Here is a 22,273-nt window from a genome sequence, read left to right as displayed (position 1 = left end):
AAAGGCGTGGTTGCTACAATTCTGCTTCCTCCAGGAAGAAAACATGTAAGTCTCGAACTAATATTTATTTTGATTCAAATATTATAACAACAAATTTCACAACTTCTCTTACTACATTGATACCCATCATTTTACCAGATCCTAAATTTCAAATTGATATTTCATCACTATTGATATTGCTTTATATTTACTAAATTTTATTTCAATGCTAATAAATCAATTAGATCTAGGTAAAGTTTGATCATTTGGTAAAATTGAAAATGAACGCAAAAGTGAATAAATCTATAAAATTGCTAAATTAGTATGATTTCCTTTTCAGCAAAAAATGAGTCCGATCACACTGCACGCTCTACCTGTTCTGCTTCTACCAGGAAGAAAACATGTAAGTCTCTATACTAATATTTATTTTGATTCAACTACTATAACAATAAATTTCACAACTTATCTTACTACATTGATACACATCATTTGACCAGATCTTAAATTTAAAATTGATATTTCATCACTATTGATGTTGCTTTATATTTACTATATTTTATTTCGATGCTAATAAATCAATAAGATCTAGGTAAAATTTGATCATTTGGTAAAATTGAAAAATGATCGCAAAAGTGAATCAATCTATAAAATTGTTGAATTAGTTTGATTTTCTTTTAAGCAAAAAGTGAGTATAACCACACTACACACTCCAACAAGTGGTACCAAGAGTGTTAGGTGGGTTGAGGTGATCCAGATCCAATCTGACTGAGCCGATTTCTCCCTGATGAGCTCGAATCATGTAGAGGGGCCATAGTTAGGTTGAGTTCATAACAAAATCGGGATCGGGTAACCTTAACTAGACTATTAATTGCTCAAAATCTGTTCAACTCGATTGTGTTATGTCTCTCCTTAATCGATTAACTTATAGCAAAAATCGATTCCAACCATACCACACACTCCCATAAGTGAAATTAAGGTTGTTGAATGGGTCAAACTAATCCAGATCGAATTGAATCGAACCAACGTAGAGAGGGTTAGGTGGATTCAACACCAAATCAAAACCGCACGATCTTAACTAAACTATTAATGTCTCAAAACAGATCCAACCTAGAAGTATTACGTCATTCCTGAACAAATCACCAAATCGTCCGTAATCATATCTAGTAAAACCCAACCCTAGATGCCTAACTTTCCTGAATAAACCCAACACTATTCAATTCGAACCATTACCCCCAAACCAAATAACCAACCCCAACCCTGAACCGTTCAAATTAAATATTTTTTGAACCGAACTGACTCAACCCGATCCGTTAACAATAACACCCATAAGTGAAATCAAACAATGCTATATAATATAGATAAAAAAAAGAAAATCTTGAGTCACATGAGATGCATGTGGGGATTGTGATTATAGGGAAAATGGGGTTGGAGGTTATTTTTGTAGAGAAGGCATAAGGTGTGCGTGGGAGTAGGAAAAGATAGAGGGAAAAAAAAAACTGGTCCTATCATCAGGTGGGGGTAGTTGTACTGCACTGCCCCTTTCTTTCAAAGAAAAAAAGATTCCCACTCTCTTTGGTCTCTTCTCCCTTTTCTCCCCCTTCTCTTCTCTTCTTCTCTATCAAATTACTGTTTTTACTGTAGCATTCATATTGTTCTCTACTTATTTATTTATTATCATCAAAATCCCTCAAATTAAATTCTCTTGGAGTAAATATAACTCACATATATATATATATATATAAAAAAATTATTTGTTTGGAAATTTTTGGTATTTTTGATCTAATGATGACAGGGCCAAATATGGCTACTATTACAGCTTCTCTGCAAAATTGTTCTCTGAGTAACCATCATCAGCGGGGCGGCACCAGCCGCAACAGCGCGGCAGGTATCGCCCCGCCAGATGGGATTTCCGATTCATCGAGAAACACCAACACCAACTTCAATAATAACAACAACCCTTCAAATGATGCTACTGTGGAACTCAATTCTGAAATTGCTCTTCCATACCATTGGGAACAATGCCTTGATTTGAAGGTAACATAACAATTTTATTTATTTATTTTTGGGTATGTATTACCATTTATTTGTCTTTTTCTTGACATTTATTGCTCTCTTAACCTTGAAGGCCCCCAGATCTTGGATTTAATTTCATTATAATTAATTATTACTTACATTTACTACTCTTTATACTTGTTGTTTTTTCATGTTTGGTCAGTTTGTCATTTTGGGTCTCTTTCATTTATTATTGACAAAACAAAATGAATGAAAATTAATTACAAACAAACTCCTCATTTTGAAATTGGTGAATCTTTTTCCCCCATTTCCTTCACATGTGAAAAATCTTTTTTTGGTTCCCAATTCCTCATTTTTTTTTTTAAAAAAAAAAATATGTTGTAAGGAAATTTTTACAAATTGTTGTAATTTACTCCCATCTTTTATAACCATGATGTTTGGATTAGCTTGCGAATGTCTAATTTATTTTTATTGAGACTGACCGTCTTTTGTCAGAAAATTACACTGCATACAGAAGGTCAAAATTGGTATTTTGAGTGTTTTTACTGATAATTCTGACTCTGCCGCTGCAGACAGGGGAAATTTACTATTTGAACTGGAGGACAGGGATGAGAGTGAGTGAAGATCCAAGGACAAATGTTGTTGCAGAAGATCAAGTGTACTCAGACGAGGATGACGATGATGATAACAACTCATATGATAGTGAAGAAACCTATTCAGAAGAATTGCCATCATTGTCATCTTCAAGAGCTGAAAATACAGTACCACAAATCAATATTTTGACTACTGAGGCTTTAAGGAGGGCAGCACCACCATCAGTACTAGCAGCACCAACACTAGTGTTGGGTGGATGCAAGGCTTGTTTGATGTATTTCATGGTGCCAAAAGAAGTTGAGGAATGCCCAAGATGTGGTAGACAACTTCTTCACTTTGATGATCAAAATTGAAATGATTAAAAAAAAAATTAGAAGAACATGATGAAGATACTATTTGTTTTTTGATAGAAGTTTGTTTTCGTTGGTAGTAGTTGTTAAATGTGTTTTTTCTTCTCTGAGAAAAGACAAACCAACCAATTATTTTATAAACAATATTTATCGTGTGATTTTCTTCTTCTACTTTTTTTTTTTTCCCTATGTGCTTGTACTCCTTGGTTTTTGGTTTATGGTTTTTGTGATCAATGCAGGACGAGTTGATTTCTCATACGGTCACTTTATTATCAAAGAGTTACGTGACGTATTGAGTAATCAATTGGAAGATGAAATTAGTAAGTACGCTTCATCTTCGGTTATGGATTTGAGTTTGTAAGAGTTAAAGTTTTTATAACTCTGAAGTTGTAGATTTGAGTCATCTTTAATTCTGAGGTCTGAAAATATGGATTTGAGTCAACGATGAAAGAGTAGAAGTTTGTAGAACTTGGAGATTGTGAATTTGAATCATCATCAAAAGAAGAGTGGAAGTTTTTTTTTTATCAGTGAGAGAGTATTTTTTTTAAAAAAATAAAATCACTAATTTTTAGAAGTATTTATCTTGTGATTTTCTTCATTTTTTCTATGTCCACTCTTTGCTTTTCTTGTGCTATATGATTTTTGTGATATGTGATGGAGTTAGAATTCGTACTAAGCGATTAAAACAAAAAAAAGTAGGTAGAAAAGAAGGTGGGAGTGGGTTTTCAAATTTCTTTAACGCTACCTAGCTCTACACGTTATACGTGATCTATAGAGAGAATTTCTCGTATAATTATATGAGTAAAAAATAATTATTATCTCATAGAATCACCGATACTATTTGAGGGGTGATCTTTTTTCTTAAGTGCTAGCTAGCAATGAGGTCAACCATATACAGGAAGGATTTGATAATGGTAAATGATTGTGACATGTTGCTTTCTTTTAAGTTCAATAAATTTTGTTCTTTTTGGGCAATATTTTTTTTGGTTACACTTTTTGAAGACATAAATTTTAAAACTTTATGATTTATTTTCTTAAGCATCTAATCAATTTTTTTTTAGTTGAATTTCCTAATAATGGAAAAGAAATAATCATATATACCTTTATGTTAGTCCTGTGCTCAACTTATTTCTTATGATAACAATTATTTTTTTCTTTCTAGAAGCACCTTTTCGAAATAATCAGAATAGGTCTAGTTCAAGGGACAAATCACACTATTTGATCTTATTTTAGTAGTATTATTTTTGTTTTTTCGTGATAATAATGTTCTAATATTTATTTATTTATTGTCAAAAAGTCAAATGGTTTTATACACACTGTACTATAATGGTTGTTATTTTTTATTTAATTAATGAAATGAAATTGCATAGACGTGGATAATGTTTGTTAGTGGATGCCTAAAAGTTGACTAAGAAAAAATTTTATTTTTCAGAACATTATTATATTTTTTGTCCCTCTGTATTATTATTATTTATTTGAAACAGTTTGGTTTGGGTTTTCAATTTGTTTTTTCTAATTAATTGATTGATATGACTATGATTAAAAAAACAGAAAGAAAAATTCCAACTTGGTTGAAATATATGTCCTTTTAATCAAACTTTAATCGGTGAATTAATATAAGATTAATTGAAGTCCTGGTCTAATAATTGTAACTTTATATGATTGTAATTAAAATTAATATTTTATTTAGGACTCTGTGTAGATTCTTTTGTATTTTCTCTTTTCTGAAATTTTAACTACTTTTAATCTAATTTGTCTTTTGTTTCGTTTTTTAATTTTTTGGTTCAGAATTTTCGAATGTAACGTTTTTACTGTTTGTATACTATTCATGTGTATACAAACACATGGGATCGTAATGCAAGGAATAAAATGATCACGAGAAAGCAAAAGGGTGTAATCACAAATTATCGATCCGACCTGAATTGAGAATTTTAATTTTATGAGTTTTAACATGTGAAATTGTATGTAATAGTAAACTAATAACCTAAAATAAATAGAGTAGTTACAGTTTGATTTAATTGTGCTCCATAGCAAACGTTTGAAAAAAATTATCAGGCGCCTCTCTCCCAAATATCTCGCTCGCCACTCTCCTCCAATCTCTCACTCGCTTCCTTTCTTTTTATACAAACACAAGTGTACAAAAATTGTTTCTAATTGTATAAAGCAGAGAATATCGTATAAATACATATATTTTTGTTCTCCTCTCTCCCTTTTCCAGATCTCGCTCTCCACTCTCCCAAATCTCGCTTGTCACCCTCGCCTTTCTCACTTATACAAACAGAAGCGAAATGTATAAATTGCGTTTCTGCTTGTATAAAGTGTGAGAAAATTGAATATACACATGCAAGTACATATATTTTCGTCCTATACACTTATAATTATACAATAAAAATATTCCCCTGCCCAGTTTCTTTTGCGTTTCTCTCTTTCTCGTTTTATACAATTTTAAATTCTATCTAATTTCTCTCTTTCTCGTTTTATACAATTCGATTCAATTGTATATTCCTTGTCAAGTTTCTTTTGTCTTTCTCTCTTTCTCATTTTATACAAATTCAAATTGTATATAATTGTTCTATACACTTATAATTATATAATTCATTTTATACACTTCGTTTTTATACAGTTCTCTGCCCATGTGTCTTTCTCTTTCTTGTTTTATACACTTCGTTTTATACAATTTTCTTCAACTGTATAGGTATAGCGAATCATACAATTTCTATGTTTGCTATGGAGCGCAATAATACAAACTTTGCTATAGCATACATATGAATTCTTTTATTTACTATATGTGAAAGTTGCCCAAATTAACATTATATGATTCTTAGTGTTTGAAGATGTTCATAGTTATATATATAAAAAAAAGTTATTGAGTTCATATTTATTAATTACCGATAATTTTGCTCTAATTTTTTAATATAAATTTATGTTTAAACATTAAAAAAGTATTGAATTAAAATGAACGGTGAATCCCCTAATTTGGTGGATGTGATCTCTCGCATATATAGATAATAATATATACTTAATAAAAATGGTAGAGGTAAATTTTAAATTTCTAAAATATAGGTGCACCATTAAAAAAATATATATAAGAATTAATTTCTAATTATTTTAGGTAAGCAACATAACATTCAATCAAATAAATGTAGCATTTAGCTTCTTTTTTTTTTTTTATCATTAATGACAATAGATAATATTAAATCATTAAATATATATATATATATATATATATATATATATATATATATATATATTATATATGAAATCACATTAAAATAATTATAAATACTGAATTTCTTAAAATATGTAGGTTCAAAATTAAAGCTACTAAGTTTATTTATTTGATGACCGACTTTTTAAAAATGGATCACATGTTAATATTATCCACTAAGAAAAAATGGATATCAAGATGGATAAAAAAAAAGGAAAAATTAGTAAACTAGTCAAAATAAATAACATATTTAGTAAAAATATTCATACTTTATAAATATTAGTAATAATGTCAAAAATGTCATTATTTTTAAAAATTTATGTGTCCCAATTTCCTTCCTATTTTATCTCTCTTTTTCAATTAATTCTATATATCCTTTTTTTTAAAAAAAAATTATTCTCTTTCATATTTATCTTTTCAAATTGTTAATTCTCTCTTCCATTTAATTTTTTTTCTCTCTTATGGTTATCTTTTCTGATTTTCCTCCAACATTCAAGTTGCAAATATTTTTTTGCCATATATTTTGGTTGTTTTTTTAATCCAAAATTGAATCAACAAGAATCCCTTTGATTAAGGTATCTCTAATCTTTATCCTATTTTCATATTTCTTTTCTAATTTTATTTTTGTTTAAATCTTAAAAAAATGTTGTTTGTATTTTTCAATTTTCGTTATGATTTACTCTCCAATGGCTGAATTCAAGAGGCTTACTAGAGGTATTCATCTTAATCAACCAATTTCTGGTGATTTTTCATCCTTTAATTTATTTATTACTTAACAAATAGTGTATAATGTATGATCCGCTGCTAAAATGAGGGAAGAAAGATGGTAAAAACATTTACATGACTCATTGGTGTGCAAAACCTTCCTCAAATTCAGAACGCAAATGTAAAATCTTTGTCTACTCGTGAGGATCTTGAAAAAGACGATGAAGATCGCGAACAATTTTCTATTAGTTTGTTTTGTATTTATAGTTTTTTTTTAGAATTTGGTATGCTTTCTTAATTTGTATTCAAATCACTATGTATACTATCAATATTTGTATTTATTAAAAATTTCATGTTGTATGGTTTATGAATCTTGTATTTGTCCCTAATTTGTATTCATCCAAATGTATGTCAACTAGTTATGTATTTTATTTATAAGAAGAACAACGTTCTATTAGTTTATTTGTATTCGAATACAAATACAAATAATAGACATATTAGAATGAATACGCCTTAGAAAAGGAAACAAGATTTTGAAAAGAAAAATAAATACACAGTGAAAAATATATACGAATACAAATGTATTTCTTAAATAGCTACATTTTATTTGACATACATATTGGAATGAATACAAACTAATAAAGGTATGTCAACTGAATTTGATATTTTTTTCTAATTTGTATTTATTCTAAATGTATTTCAACTAGTTATGTATTTTATTTAAGAATGAGTACACCAAATATTCAATTATTTCTTTTCAATTTTATATTTCATTCACTTTTTCATCATACTAATTTTTTGTATTTTATATATTATTATACAAAATTCTAAATAAAAACTAGAATAAATAGAAATACAAATAAAATACATATTGAAATGAATACATATAGGATTTTTGAAGAAAAAAATAACTATATAGGGAAAAAATATATAAAAATACAAATATATTTCTTAAATGACTATATAGATAAATTTGGCATACCTATTGGAATGAATACAAACTAATAAAAAACTATAATAAATATAAGAATATATTGTGGAATGAATATAATTTTAAAAAGGTAAAAATTCTGGAGAAAAAAAAAACAAAATTTAAATTTTATTTGAAAATATAACTGATAAGAAAATTAAGGATGCTTCCTTTTTTTGAAATATTCCCCTCCTTAATTTTCTTCTTTTTGTTATTAAATAATTATATTCTTTAAATAAAAATAAATAATAAAAACATACATAACAAACTAAAATGACATTTTTACTAAATATTGAAGTTGTTGCTAATGAGTCCTCTTAAATGCTAAAATATTGACATTTTGAAAAATTTCCCAAAAAAAATAGATCATACACTTTTAACCTTCAAAGTATTTCAAACCCATCAAAATAACTTTTTCCACCAAGTTTAAGTTTATTTTGACTTTTAGCTTATGTTCTTACCTGATTAGTCTACAATTATCTAGATTATTATTGATCAATCTATTTTTATGCGTATCAAATTTAAATCGATCGAATATATTCATTTTTAATTAGCTCATATCCAACCCAACTCACCTATTTGTCACTCCTGATTCCACGTTGGGTTTGCCTCTCTATATAATTTGAGTTAGTTAACTAGATTATTGTCCATTAAACTATTTTTATCCCTTATCAAATTTGAACCGATGGAATAAATTCATTTTTAATCAGCTCATATACAACCCAACTCACCTATTTGTCATTCCTAATTACACGTTGGGTCCGCCTCTCTATACAATTTGAATTATTTATTTAGATTATTATCAATTAACCTATTTCTATCTCGTACCAAATTTGGGCCGATCGAGTAGAGTCATTCTTAACCAGCTCATATCCAATCTCCCACCAAATTTGGACCGATCGAGTAGAATCATTTTTAACCAGCTCATATTCAATCCAACTCACCTATTTATCATTCCTAATTACACGTTGGGTCCGCCTCTCTGTATAATTTGAGTTAGTTGCTATAGATTGTGTCCCCTCCCCCCCCCCCCCACCCCCAACCCCAAAACACACACACGCATGTAGCGTCTAGCAAACAAGACCGTTCATTGAAGAAGCAGAATTAGTATCATAATTAGTTTTAATCTGTTGAGTTATATATATAATATATATATTTACTAGTAGGTAAGTAGGTTTGTAAATAGGTAGAAAGTGAAGAGAAAGGGACAAGGGAGAGGTAAAAGAAACTTTTTGGTTTACTTTAGGTTTGTATGTATATATGTATATGTGTGTGTATATATATATATATATATATATGCATATATGCATGGCAGAAGGTGATATTATTTAGCAGGAGAAAGGAATCTAGACAGAAAGGTGCAAGAGTTTTGGCAGAGCAAAGGATGGAGAAATATCGATGTTTGGGGGCCAATATATTAATATTCGTAGATGTTGATAGAGTGAGACAACATGTACTCACTATAGACACGTCCCTCTCTACATTTTTGCATTGTTCCCAACCCCACATCCCAACCCCAACACACACAAATATTCTTTTTACTAGTCAAGTTGGTTAAACGGGGGAGAGTATCAGTTACGAGTTTGTTCGTTCGAATATTATAACTGAAGACTACATCGTGTTACAAGAGGTTATTCTTTTTTTTAAATGAACGAAGTCAAGTTGGGTGATAGATCGGTCATAGGAGTAGTATTCCTGGATTTAAATTAGGGCTTACGGAGGTTCAGAAAAACGCAATGACTATTGATTAGATTTTGTCTTTGTATTAGAAAAATGATGAAGCACATAAACAAGGTCTGAGATTTTTATATATGATTAAAATTATTTTTATGTATATATCGTGGATATTGAACCTTGGTCAAGTAATTATCTTTTCATATTATGAATCTCCTAAGTAAAAATTCAGATTCCGTCATGGAGTGTGACTATGAGGACTACGAGTTCGATGACAAACAAAATTTTAAATTTTGACCCCTAAAATACTAGAGGATTCAAAATTTTCAATATAGGAATTCGAAAAATAAAAAATCTAGTATTGGAATTTAAACTCGGAACCTCAACGTGAACTAATTTAAATCTCTAAACTACTAATTCAACCTCTACAAATCTTGTGTTATCAAAATCAAAATCAAAATATAATACTAAACATAAAAAAGAAAATCTATATATATAATGTAATTTTTTAACGAGAAAATTTAGATGAAAACCTTCACTTCCTCGTAGACCCGCCTCTAAAAATAACCATTAATTAATGAGTGGTTCTAAGACTTCACACAATAATGAAAAGAGCACAAATTGGTCACATTTGCAGCAACATTGTGTCATTAATTGGAATGAAAGAATCAAAGTAAGATAGAGAAGTCACATTATGGGATAAGTAGGGACTCTTGCGTGGGAGAAAATTGACATGTCCTCAGCTCCAAAATTAAACACAACTTATGATGTCAGAATTGTTTATAAGAAGATAATAATTCATTCTCGCAATTAATACGAGACACTTAATATTTTCACGGAAAATTTAGAGATAGTAAAAAATATAATAGTGGAATGTCCAACTCTAATATCAAATAAAAGAAGAAAAAAACCTTAAAATTTTAACTCAATTCGAAAGTTGACTCAAAAGTATCTAAAAACATATAAAAGGATTTTTTTTAAAATTTATGAGACATAACTTGAATGCTGCACGAAATTGAAGAAACAAATAAGAAATTTTGAAACTTCTCGCTTAAACATGTTGTAGCTATTAATTAATTAATTTAGTATTTATGTAATTACAAAACTATTAAAATTTAGAGGGTGAAAAGTATGATACAGAAATGTTTGACTCTGATATAAAAAAAAATAAATTAGAATTTAACTCAATTCGAAAAGTTGTTTTAAAAAATTGTTAAACATGTCTAACAGTATATAAAAAGATACAAACTCTGTTTTAGTATATGAGACACAACTTGAATCCTCGCGGAATTTAAGAAACAAGAACTTATGAAACTTCTAGCTTAAATATGTTACATCTATCAATTTAACATTTATGTAATTATATAAAATTTTAAAGTTTTTGAAAATGAAAAGTGTGAGACAGGGATGTTGGACTCTAATACCAAATAAAAAAAACATACTTTAGAACTTATCTCAATATTAAAAGTTGATTAAAAGAGCTATAAATTTAGCATATATGAGTCTTGATAAATTAATTGACATCAAGCTTAGGTGATTTTTTTTTTGTGTGGTTATGTTTCTTTATTGAATCCGTATGTTTGTGATAATTGTGGTAATTATATGTTACAAACATTTGATTGATTGAGATGTATCATACATTGACATGAGATTGAACATGATATGACACATGAAGATCGTTCGTCTTGAGATCATTTTATGATTATAAATTAGGTATGTGTAGATTATATGTGTTAGGGAGGACTTAATTTTATAATAGATTAATAATGCAATGAGATCTTTCGCACAAATATGAGAGACTGTTCGTGTCGGCATAACTATAGACCTTGAGAGTCCCTCATGATCACGAACTCTCGATGAATTTTCAAGAACTATATTATACATACGATTGAAAGAGTACTTGGCATTTGAAGCATATCATTTCATGATGTTGCATTGCATTGAATCTCATTACATCTTTCATTCTTGTTTGATTATGTGCTTCATTGGTATTTGGACATTACATGACATTTGATTATTCCTATTGGGTGAAACTTGGTTGTTACGTATAACGTAGACTTGCAAAATTAAAAAATATTTTTCTTATGTAAACTCATGTCACTTTTTTTTGTTCTCGTTATACGAGACATATTGAGTACATGTGATTTTGTACTCATTCTACATTTATTGCACTCTTTTGTGGTATAGATTGAATTTTGAATACAAGCGCATCTCATAGAGCTTTCTAAGTCAGAGCTTTATTATCTTGGAGTTGTGGTGAGTTGTTTGGTTGTCCTGTGACTCACACCTAATCATGTTTTTCCATGATTTTCTACAATATTTGAGTTATATTTTTCTTTTGAAGGAAATTTAAAGTGTTACCAATAATGCTTTGACTTTTCCTTATAAAAAATATAATTTTTTTTTTCATATTTGGCTATTCTTTCTTCTGAAGAAATGTATGAAATTCTATGAATTGAAGATTTGATTTTCTTATATCAGGAACACAATAAAATCTACAATGTAGACATTTGAGAGTTTTTGTTTGCGATGAGACTTTTTCTCTACCACTTTTATGCTTTTAATTAGTTTTTTTTAAAAAAAAATCATGTAGGCCAATTGGTCATGTCATATAATGATATATGTCTTCATTAGTATAGTTTTATGCGTTGTGTTATTTATCATGATATGATTTGAAATTATAAGCTTTCGCATGATATTTTGATTACTTTCGAACCCAACAAGTGATAATAGAGCACATGATTCAATGATCCAATAGAACAAATCGAAAGACAAGTTTAAGATTTTTTCAGATCATTGCAATCAATGTGATGATACCAAAGTGTTAGGATCGAAAATAAGCAGGTGTAATTGCAGAAGCTAGCAATGCAAACCTTGAAAGATCATGAGTAAGAAGACAACGAGAAATATACCAAAAGACACAAAGATTTAACGTGGTTCGGTCAATCAACCTACGTCCACAAAGGAGATGAGCAATCCACTATAAATATGAGAGTACAAAATACAGAGAAAACAACCTCAACCAATTCACTCGGAATACATGGGAGGTTCACACAAGTGATAACGTATCAAACTTGTGACCCATAAATTCTCCCCCTAACCAAAACTCTCAAAGCCCTTAAGACTACATTGTGAATGGTGATTAAGTTAGGACCGGAAATAAGCAGGTGTAAATGCGGAAGCTAGCAAAGGAAACCTCGAAAGACAACGAGTAAGAAGACAACGAGAAATTTACCAAAAGACACAAAGATTTAACGTGGTTCGGTCAATCGACCTATGTCCACAAAGGAGATGAGTAATCCACTATAAAATATAAGAGTACAAAATACAGAGAGAAACAACCTCAACCAATTCACCCGGAATACATCTGAGTTTCACACAAGTGATAACGTATCAAGCCTGTGACCCACAAATTCTCCCTCTAACCAAAAACTCTCAAAGCCCTTAAGACTACATTGTGAATGCTGATTAAGTTAGAAGGAATATGCCTCTATTTATAGAGTCCTAAACTTTTTCCTACAAGAAAAGGATTAGTCAATCCAAAACCTTTTCCTACAAGGAAAACCTATTTATAGTAAGAAATTTAGGGCAAATAAAACCCAACAAATCTCCCCCTTGGCCTGAATTTCTGACAAAATAAATTTGTCCACCTTCTTGACTTAATCTTCAACAACTTGCTTCTCCTCTCCATAATCTCCATTGCAAAATTTATGTCTCAACACAAAGAATCTATCTGAAACAATTTCTCCAACAAAATCTTCATTATTGTCAAAAAGGTTACTGCTAGAACTACACCGCCAAGATGAACACATCTTTCTAACCTGGTTCAATCATCGATTATCGAACCACTGAACTTGACTCCATCATTGAATCTTGCTCTGATACCACTTGTTAGGACCGAAAATAAGCAGGTGTAAATGCGGAAGCTAGCAATGCAAACCTCGAAAGATCACGAGTAAGAAGACAACGAGAAATATACCAAAAGACACAAAGATTTAACGTGGTTCGGTCAATCAACCTACGTCCACAAAGGAGATGAGCAATCCACTATAAATATGAGAGTACAAAATACAGAGAGAAACAACCTCAACCAATTCACTCGGAATACATGGGAGGTTCACACAAGTGATAACGTATCAAACTTGTGACCCATAAATTCTCCCCCTAACCAAAACTCTCAAAGCCCTTAAGACTACATTGTGAATGCTGCTTAAGTTAGAAGGAACATGCCTCTATTTATAGAGTCCTAAACCTTTTCCTACAAGAAAAGAATTAGTCAATCCAAAACCTTTTCCTGGTGAAATTTAGGGCAAATAAAACCCAACACAAAGATGTTTGCATTATTACATGTGAAGAAAATTTTCAAATGTATTTTCAACAACATCGTTGCTCCATCCTTAAGAACAAAATTTATTTACAACTCATGCTTATTTACACATGGACTTCAACTTTCAGCCTCTGCAAGCTTTTAATGCTCGGGCTCCACTTTAACCCTTGCATCTTACTTTTAACGCATTAGCTCCACTTTTAACCTTACTCATAACTTAAACAGAGAGCTTCAATTTTTAACCCGTATAAATTTTTTAAATCATGGTAAGAAACAGTGATACATGAAGATTGTGTGAAAAAAGAAGATCAAGATTTCCAGCCAAAAGTGAAGATCTGTTAGAGTTTTGTCCTAATTATCCTACCATGTTTGAGTTTTATTTCTCTTTTGAAGGAAAAGATAAAGTATTATCATAAATGTTTTAACTTATTTTTTAAAGAGAAATATATCTCTCTTTCATATTTGATTTTTTTTCCTTAGAAGAAATGTATGGATCTCTATAAATTGAAGACTCTTTTTTCCTACTATAAACACAATATTATCCACAATATAAACATTTAAGAGTTTTGTTTATGGAGAGACTTTCTCTCTACAATTTTTATGCTTTTAATTAATCTTTTTTAATTATGTAGGTCAATTGGTTATATCATATAATAAGATATATTTCTATTAGTTTAAGTTTTGGCATTACACCCCGATTATTGTCGATTCCAATATCTGTCTATATCTCGTTATTTATTATATTATTTTAGTATTCAAATGGGATATTTCTTATATTTAGATTGATCATTTTAGTTTCAGGCTTGCACCATATTTTATAAGCTCTTATACTTATGACATCAAGTTTTTCCACATTTACTTTGAAAGACTTATTCTTGAGATATTATGTTTATCACTTACCTTTTGCTTGTTATATTAACTTTGATGGTAAGATATTTGAATTGGCTTACCTATTGATTTGAAACATCGATTGATGTCATCACAACTTATGAGTTTGGATATGACAATTAAAGAGTGATAAGTGTGGTATAGAGATATCAGGCTCTAATACCAAATAAAAGAAATAAACGTAAAAATTTAACTCAATTTGAAAAGCTTATTCAAAGAGTAAAATGTGTCCAACACATAAAAAAAAACACTCAATATGTTTCAATTTATGAGGCACTACTTGAATCTGCACCGACTTAAAGAAATAAAAACTTCTTGCCAGAACATGTCATGGCTAATAATTTAATATTTACATAAACAAAAAGACTTTTAAAATTTACGATTTAATTGGTCGCTTCTTTGACCTCACCTTTTTATAATTTCAAATTTCTCCATACACATTCCTCTCTTTAAGGGAATCTTTCTGTGCATGTTTGTTTCCTTTATGAAAGAAGCATGTTCTTGTTTCTGTCTCCTCTTCGAATCTTCTGTTATTTCATTGAATCACTTTTATACTTTTTTTGTTAATTCCAACTATTATATTTTGTCATTATTCAAGTGTTCTATTCTACACTTCTTAATAATCTAGATAAATGTTCTTTAAATTTTATATGACATTTATTATTATTTTTGTTCACTTTTAAATAAAAGCGTGCAAAAATTGAATCGATTGATAAATTAAATCAAAAAAATGTTATTGCATTAACGATTGTTGAATAGTTTTATAGAAGAAAATTATTGGTTCGTTATTGATTTTTAATATTGGGTTATTGGGTAAAACGATAACTCATTAAGACTATAACATTTTATTACTTTTACCTATACATAAATATTAAATATTAATCTCAATATCTTACTAGTTATGTATGTGTCATTTAACCTTCAATTCATACTTCACTGTGATTTTGAATTCACAACTTTACAATATACAAATCCTCAAAACCTAAATTAAGAATCCCATTTCTCTTAATTTCTTTTTGTGTTACACATTCTATTTATTTTATGAGCATTTGTAAAGTTACATTATTGTCTTGTCTCGTCAAATTTATTAGGGATGTCATATTTTTGTTTTATAAGCATTTTCTTATTGGTTAAATCAAAAATTGAATCGTTAAACACCAAAATCAATAAGCCGAAAACCGATAAAACATATCTTATTGATTTAGCGCATTAAAAATTAAAAACAAATAATACGTAAAATCAAACTGAAGCGAACCGAGGGGTGGGGTGGGGGGTTAGAGCAAGGGAAAAGTATGATTAGAAGTAAATGTATTATTCAAAGTTTTGAATGATTACTGGGCTAAGTTGAAAATCTGACTTGTTCTTTTATTCCCACTTACATAGATGGGATATTTTAAAAAATAATTACCCTTTTTAGTTGTAAATTAGATACGGTAGAACCAATTGAATTAAAAAAAAAAAATCAAATATCCGTACATGCATTTTTTTTCTTTCATTTTTTAATTTAATACTATTTTAATATAAATACCTTAATAAGATGTCAATTAATAAAGTTGTGAATTAAATAACAAGAACAACTAAATCACTAAAAAAAAGATGGCTGAGATGAATAAATCTCTTACAGGAACAAAAAAAAAATTATATAACGGAAAAGGTCTCACATTTTAAATTAAGAAATTTCTATAAATATATAAATAAATAGCTCAATTAAGAAAGGGAGCGTATGGTTGTATTGCACAAAGGGGTGCGTATGGTTTAAACGGATTAAAATCGAAAATCGAATTAAATTGATTAAATAAATTTTATTTGATTTAAATTTAGTTTAATTTTATTCTAAAATTTTAAAAAAAAATTAATAACATTTAATTTAATTCTATTTTATTTGTAAAGTTATATAACCAGACACCACTTTCCATTTTTTTTTTAAAGAAGTTTTTTCCAAGTATGCTTGAGGTCAAACGGGTCCTAAATTTTAGGTCCAACAAAATTGTTTCCTCAACACCCTTTCTCTTTTTCACTATCTTTAACAATGTTAATAGTTCCACATGATTGGTTAATAGATAATTAAATCGATTTATCTATAAATAAAATGCTATGGTTTTTACTTATAATTTATGAACTTAGTAATTCACGAGATCATACAATTCTTTTTCCTGCTCATAACGAAAACATGTATCGTTAGTTGACCCAGTCTATTTTTAAAACAAATAGCTTACACACAATAGTCGAGTAACAAAATATTTTACCTAAATTCAACATGTAACCCTGGAAACTTAAGTTGACTAGGTGGAAACACATTTGGATTAAGCGTTTTACATACCAAGCTCATAAAACAAGGTCTCAATTAACAAATGTTTTGCATCTCGTGTATAATTACGTATATCACTCCTATATATCATGTATACCGGTGTAAAACAATGGAAAGTTGTGGGTGATATACAGAATAGACAAGTGTGATCTCACAAAGCCATTTTATAGGTTTGATTTTTCACTTAAAATAAGTCCAAATCACTTTTAATCTTTCTCAAAATTTGTATATATTCTTGTTTATTCATTTTCAACCTATTCCAATCACACTAACTCTCACATATACATTCAATCAAAGAGAGAAAAAGAAGGAAGAGAAGTTGAAATTCATGAAATCCTCAAATTTAGATCCAATCCATTAAGAATCGAATGACACTTTTGTTTTAGATTTTGTTTTTCGATGAAAAAATAGAATCCTCGTCGACTATAATCAAGAATAAAAATATACGTAATTTTGATATCTCAAAAATTTATATAAATAGATATGTTATAGTGCATGAAACAAGAAGAGGATATTTACCTTCTAATAAATTGTTGATTATAGATGAAAGTTGCCCTACAATGTCAATCTTTTTTAACTTCAATTGTTAAACCTAATCTTAGGCTAAAACAATCACTAGAATTAAATACAAGTGTCAATATCCTAAAAGAAGAATTGAACAATTCAAAAAAAAAAAAACAAGCGATGTCCTTTGATCAAGTCAAGGGTTTTTTTCTTATAAAAATAAAAAAAATTAAAGTACCCTAATCAAAATATTCTTCTCATTAATAATTTCTTTTACGTGTAAAAGAGAAACACGATAATTAATCTGAACCAGAGAAACTTAATAGTAATGGTACATTTATTATATCTCTTCCAAATACATAGAGGAACAAAACAAATAGGCATACATTTCAATATCCACCATAAGGTTGGCCTCTAAAATGTGATAAAGTCTCTAGGACATGATGCTTTGCTTTCTCAAAATTAATCAACCCCATGAACCAAAAATCATGACCATCTATTGTGACAATTTGAATGTACCTTTCTGATGGATTTTCTCTCATCACTACTGGATTGACACTTCCAATGTTTGCCAATGGTATTGCCACCTACATAGACACTCAAGTTAGCCATGAGCTATTCAGCAACAAATTAGTGACGAACGTCGTAGCTAAATCACTTACAAGTGGTATAAGTTAAAGTAACATTTTTCAGTGTAGACAAGTTGAAAGAGCTTGGGTAGTTATACTTTCTGTAACCAAAGAGGGAAATTTTGTTTAAAGCGGTATATTTCTACTTTTTTTTTAAAAAAAACTTGAGGTTATATATCACTAAGCACTAATTCCTTATACTTGTTTGTCTTGATACAATGAGCTAATAGAAAGTGTGTTATGCTTGATTCACAAGACTCTATAATTAAAGTTATTTATTCACCAATCAATTGAAGAGCACACAATAGTTACACGAAAGTCTGTCTTACCTTCTATTATATTAGTAAAAGTCTTTATTTATACCCGACTAACAAAATATAAAAGGTTTTTCCCTATACTAGCAAAAGTCAAAGTTCATCAACTTTGAGTCATCTATCTCGCTACATAATGTACTTCACTACACCCTCGTTCCTTTAATAGAAGTATAAGTCATTAACACGATCTATCTTGATGGGATTTTTCTAGTAAGTAACGAGAAGACTAAAGTATTAAAATTACCTTATAGTAGCTCCAAGCTTCGTGTCCCGATGGAGCTCGAAAAGATAAGGGACGATCACTACAAAAGGCCAGTTTGGTTGATGACAAATAAAGAGTTCCAGCAACAGGACCAGTTATTGTAGAAAGATAACAAGCAAATGTCTTCTTCAACTGTTCATTTGGATCTGTTGCAAAAATCTGCTTGTAAAGTGGTTCAAATCCACCTTCTGTCAATGCCTTGGCTGTCAATTTGAGTTTACCACATGCTGCTTCTGATACTGATGGACCAGTTTTCACTACAAACATGAAACACAAACCAAGATATATCAATATATTTGTTTGCGGAACCAACCACCAATGCTGACAATACGATGTGTAGCCCTTCTCTGAACCTTGTTAACGTGAGATGCTTTATGCATTAAACAATCTTTTTTTTTTGTAATTTAAAGTTTTAGATATTCCATTCAGAATAATCCCGCAATTTAAGTATTCTTTTTCCACAATGATAAAGGAATTTATGGGCTATCCCCGCTTTCTGTTACTTTACAGAGCAATTCCTCGTACTCCGTGAAAGATGACCAAAACACTAAAAAAACCTAGCCTTTTGACAATAGAAGAATTTTGAAAAATTATTTTCAAATATTTGTTTGACCATGAAATTCGTATAGATTTTGACTATATAGTCTTCAAATATTTTTCAAGTTTACAAAAACTGCTCTAAACAAGCTCAAACCAATTTTTGAAACGTCCACCCAAACAACTTCAATTTTCAAAAATTCAAACTTTTCAAGTTTCAACTTTGACCAAACAAGAGCAAAAGACTACTAGTCTAAATAATTCACACGTAGAACTAAGATTTGAAGTTTATAAATTCGAAATTCTAGCATATGATTCTAAATTAAGAGCTTATGTATACATATTCATAAGATAAATATAGAATTTGAATCAAAATTACTGGATTCACGGAACCTCATAAATTTAATGATAAGAGGCAACAACACTTCCTACACAATTATTGATCACAAAAATATTGTGTGAACTCTTTGCATATATCAATCGAATGAATACAACAAACTATCTTACCAACCACTGTTAAATGATACAATTAAAGAGTTTTTAAGTAATATACAACTGACAGTATAAATAATTTAGAACTCACAGTTACGCCAGACGTTACGGGCCATAGTGTCAGCTTTGTTAGTCCAAGAATTGAAGACATGAGAAACAGAGTCAATTGGATTGTTGTTAGGCTTAACAACAGGGGAATACACAAGGTAAGGTTGTTGAGTTTGAAAATCATGTCTCTTTTCTTGATCATGAAATTTTTTATAGTGATTTGGGACTGATGGAGGACTCATAATATTGGTGGTGCCTAATTTTTGATGATCCATATGAAATAAAATGATCAAATTTTTATTATTCACACAAGAAAAAAGGTTGTAAAAGATTGTGCCTAAGAATTTGCTTTAATTTTAGTAGAATGGGAAAAAAAAATGAATTTTTATATATGTAAAGGAATAAGTATATTCTGAAAAACGCGTTCTCCTTTTGCTTGATTATTATATATTACTATGCTGCAAAATGAAGCTAAGTTTCAATTCAAGCGAGTTGCTCGGATGATGAACGCTTTTCACTTTTAGTTATAAAATTGTGGGTTCGAATCAGCAAAGAAATTATATCAGTCTCTGATAAGAGACATCAAACAAGTACATGCATGTAGGGATCGTTCGATAGGTTGTAAGCAATATCTATATTACTTTCTTCTTCCATTTTTATTTGTCATGTTGTGCTTTTCGAAAGTCAATTTGACTTATAATCAAACTTAAAGTAGATTACATTAATTTGATGTTTTAAACAAAAAATTTAGATATTCAAAAACTATATGAAAAATACTATAAATTGTAATTTTTTGCTTATCAATATGATGAAAAAATATATCTTAACATGTTAGTCATATTTCTTTTAGTTTGACTCTAAAAATAGAAACATGACAAACAATAGTGAATGGAGGGAGTACCTAATTTGAATTGATACGAAGTTTAAAAAATAAAAAAGACTTTTGAATATGATGGTCCTAAATTAAAGGTATGTCAAATATACAAAATTATCTTTTTAATCTTGTGTCCTTAAATATGTCACTTGAAAAGCTAAAAGTAAAATGTTAAATGAAAAAAGTTATTCTTTTTTAAACAGACTAAAATAAATAGTTCATTTTTTTCCAAAACAGAGGGAGTATTTATTTAATCGTGCATTAAAATCCTTTGTATTTATAATACAATAATATTTCATGTATAATGTATTAGTTATACATATTATAATACCAAAAAGGACTGTTTGACAAGTTGAGGAAATATATCAAATAAAATACATAATACATGCATTATTTTTTCTAATATACACTTTTATAGAACGATCATGAGTACCAGAAGATATGTATTTTTCTTACCTTTTTCATTTTTGCAAATTGCACCATAAAATAAGCAACGGTCAAATGGTCAATTGTACTGCATAGATTTAGCTGGAGTACATCAAACTCAAACTATAGAGAGATCCAAGATTTAAGTTGTACATATTTTATCTTTTACATCTTTAATATTGATTTTATTAGTATGGGAAGATCCAAAATTTAAGTTATACGAATTTTATTTTAACATTTTAAACATTGATTTAGTTGTACAACAACATAATCAAAGTAGTACTATTACTAGTGACTCGTGAGATCTGAAAAGAATGGTGTAATATCAGTCTTAATTAGTCCTATTTTTTAGAGATTGTTTGATTGGAAATAAGTCGTGGTATAAGCAAATATATGTCAGTGTCACATCCAAAAAATATTGCATATATAAGTGAAATGATCCAAGAAATGATTAATAATATCCTTGACATAATATGTTGTTATAACTAGTGGTTTAAGATGTCATCGATGTGGGTTTAAACATCTTTAATTAGCCACAAATCTCACTTGCAACAATTTCTTTTCCTTCTGTCTCCACCACTAAAAACAAGTTATCCTGGGTAGATATCAAGTTATCTTGTGGATAGTTATATTGGATAACTTGTCCCCTCACTATGATATAAATGGTGGGATAAGAATTCTGAATACGATTATCTTACACATTGGCCTAAGTAATATATGTATAAAAATTAATATGAAGAAGAGATACGATAGAGAAAAAGATTACAATAACAAATAAAATTCTTGAACAAGATAATCGTTTTGGATGTAATTAATTCATGAGAAAATAAGGAACAGTCAAATGGTGATCACTGCATTCAAACTTATTAGTTTTTTATTTTATTTTTATTTTCTGTGTAGTCTACTGTGTTAAGAAATTACTCATACTTAAGGTGTTTCCTAATATTTCATTGTTTTAATTTATGCAATATAGTTTAAATTTTGAGAGTCGAACAATCTAAATTTGATCATAAATTTAAAATGAAAACTCAAGTATTTTGAAATAAAATTTATGTGACATCTCTTGGATTACAAATTTTAAATAAGTCTATCATTACAACAAAAATAATTAACCTTAATAAATATACATATTGTTAAATATCAATTAAATATTTTGAATTGTGCATTATTT

The 22,273-nt window shown here is 29.1% G+C and overlaps 2 protein-coding genes across 2 annotated transcripts; one reads left to right on the top strand and one right to left on the bottom strand.

Moving 5' to 3' along the window:
- The first annotated feature begins 1,356 nt into the window (after positions 1-1,356).
- Positions 1,357-3,094, top strand: LOC101266440 (protein CURLY FLAG LEAF 1). The gene is made up of 2 exons (XM_026029722.2): positions 1,357-2,013; positions 2,565-3,094. The coding sequence occupies exons 1-2, from the start codon at positions 1,762-1,764 to the stop codon at positions 2,937-2,939; spliced, it is 627 nt and encodes a 208-aa protein (XP_025885507.1). The 5' UTR covers positions 1,357-1,761; the 3' UTR covers positions 2,940-3,094.
- A 14,745-nt stretch (positions 3,095-17,839) lies between these two features.
- On the bottom strand, positions 17,840-20,223 carry LOC101266747 (GEM-like protein 5). Its single transcript, XM_004228392.5, has 3 exons — positions 19,846-20,223; positions 18,708-18,982; positions 17,840-18,107 (listed from the first exon to the last, which is right to left on the bottom strand). Exons 1-3 carry the CDS (start codon positions 20,075-20,077, stop codon positions 17,910-17,912), a joined length of 705 nt encoding a protein of 234 aa, XP_004228440.1. The 5' UTR covers positions 20,078-20,223; the 3' UTR covers positions 17,840-17,909.
- Positions 20,224-22,273: the final 2,050 nt, after the last annotated feature.

This window comes from Solanum lycopersicum, chromosome 1 (genome assembly GCF_036512215.1).
Source record: "Solanum lycopersicum chromosome 1, SLM_r2.1".
Classification (NCBI taxonomy): Eukaryota; Viridiplantae; Streptophyta; class Magnoliopsida; order Solanales; family Solanaceae; genus Solanum; species Solanum lycopersicum.
The sequence above is the reverse complement of the archived record's forward strand: the minus strand, read 5'-3'. Positions and strand labels throughout refer to the sequence as shown.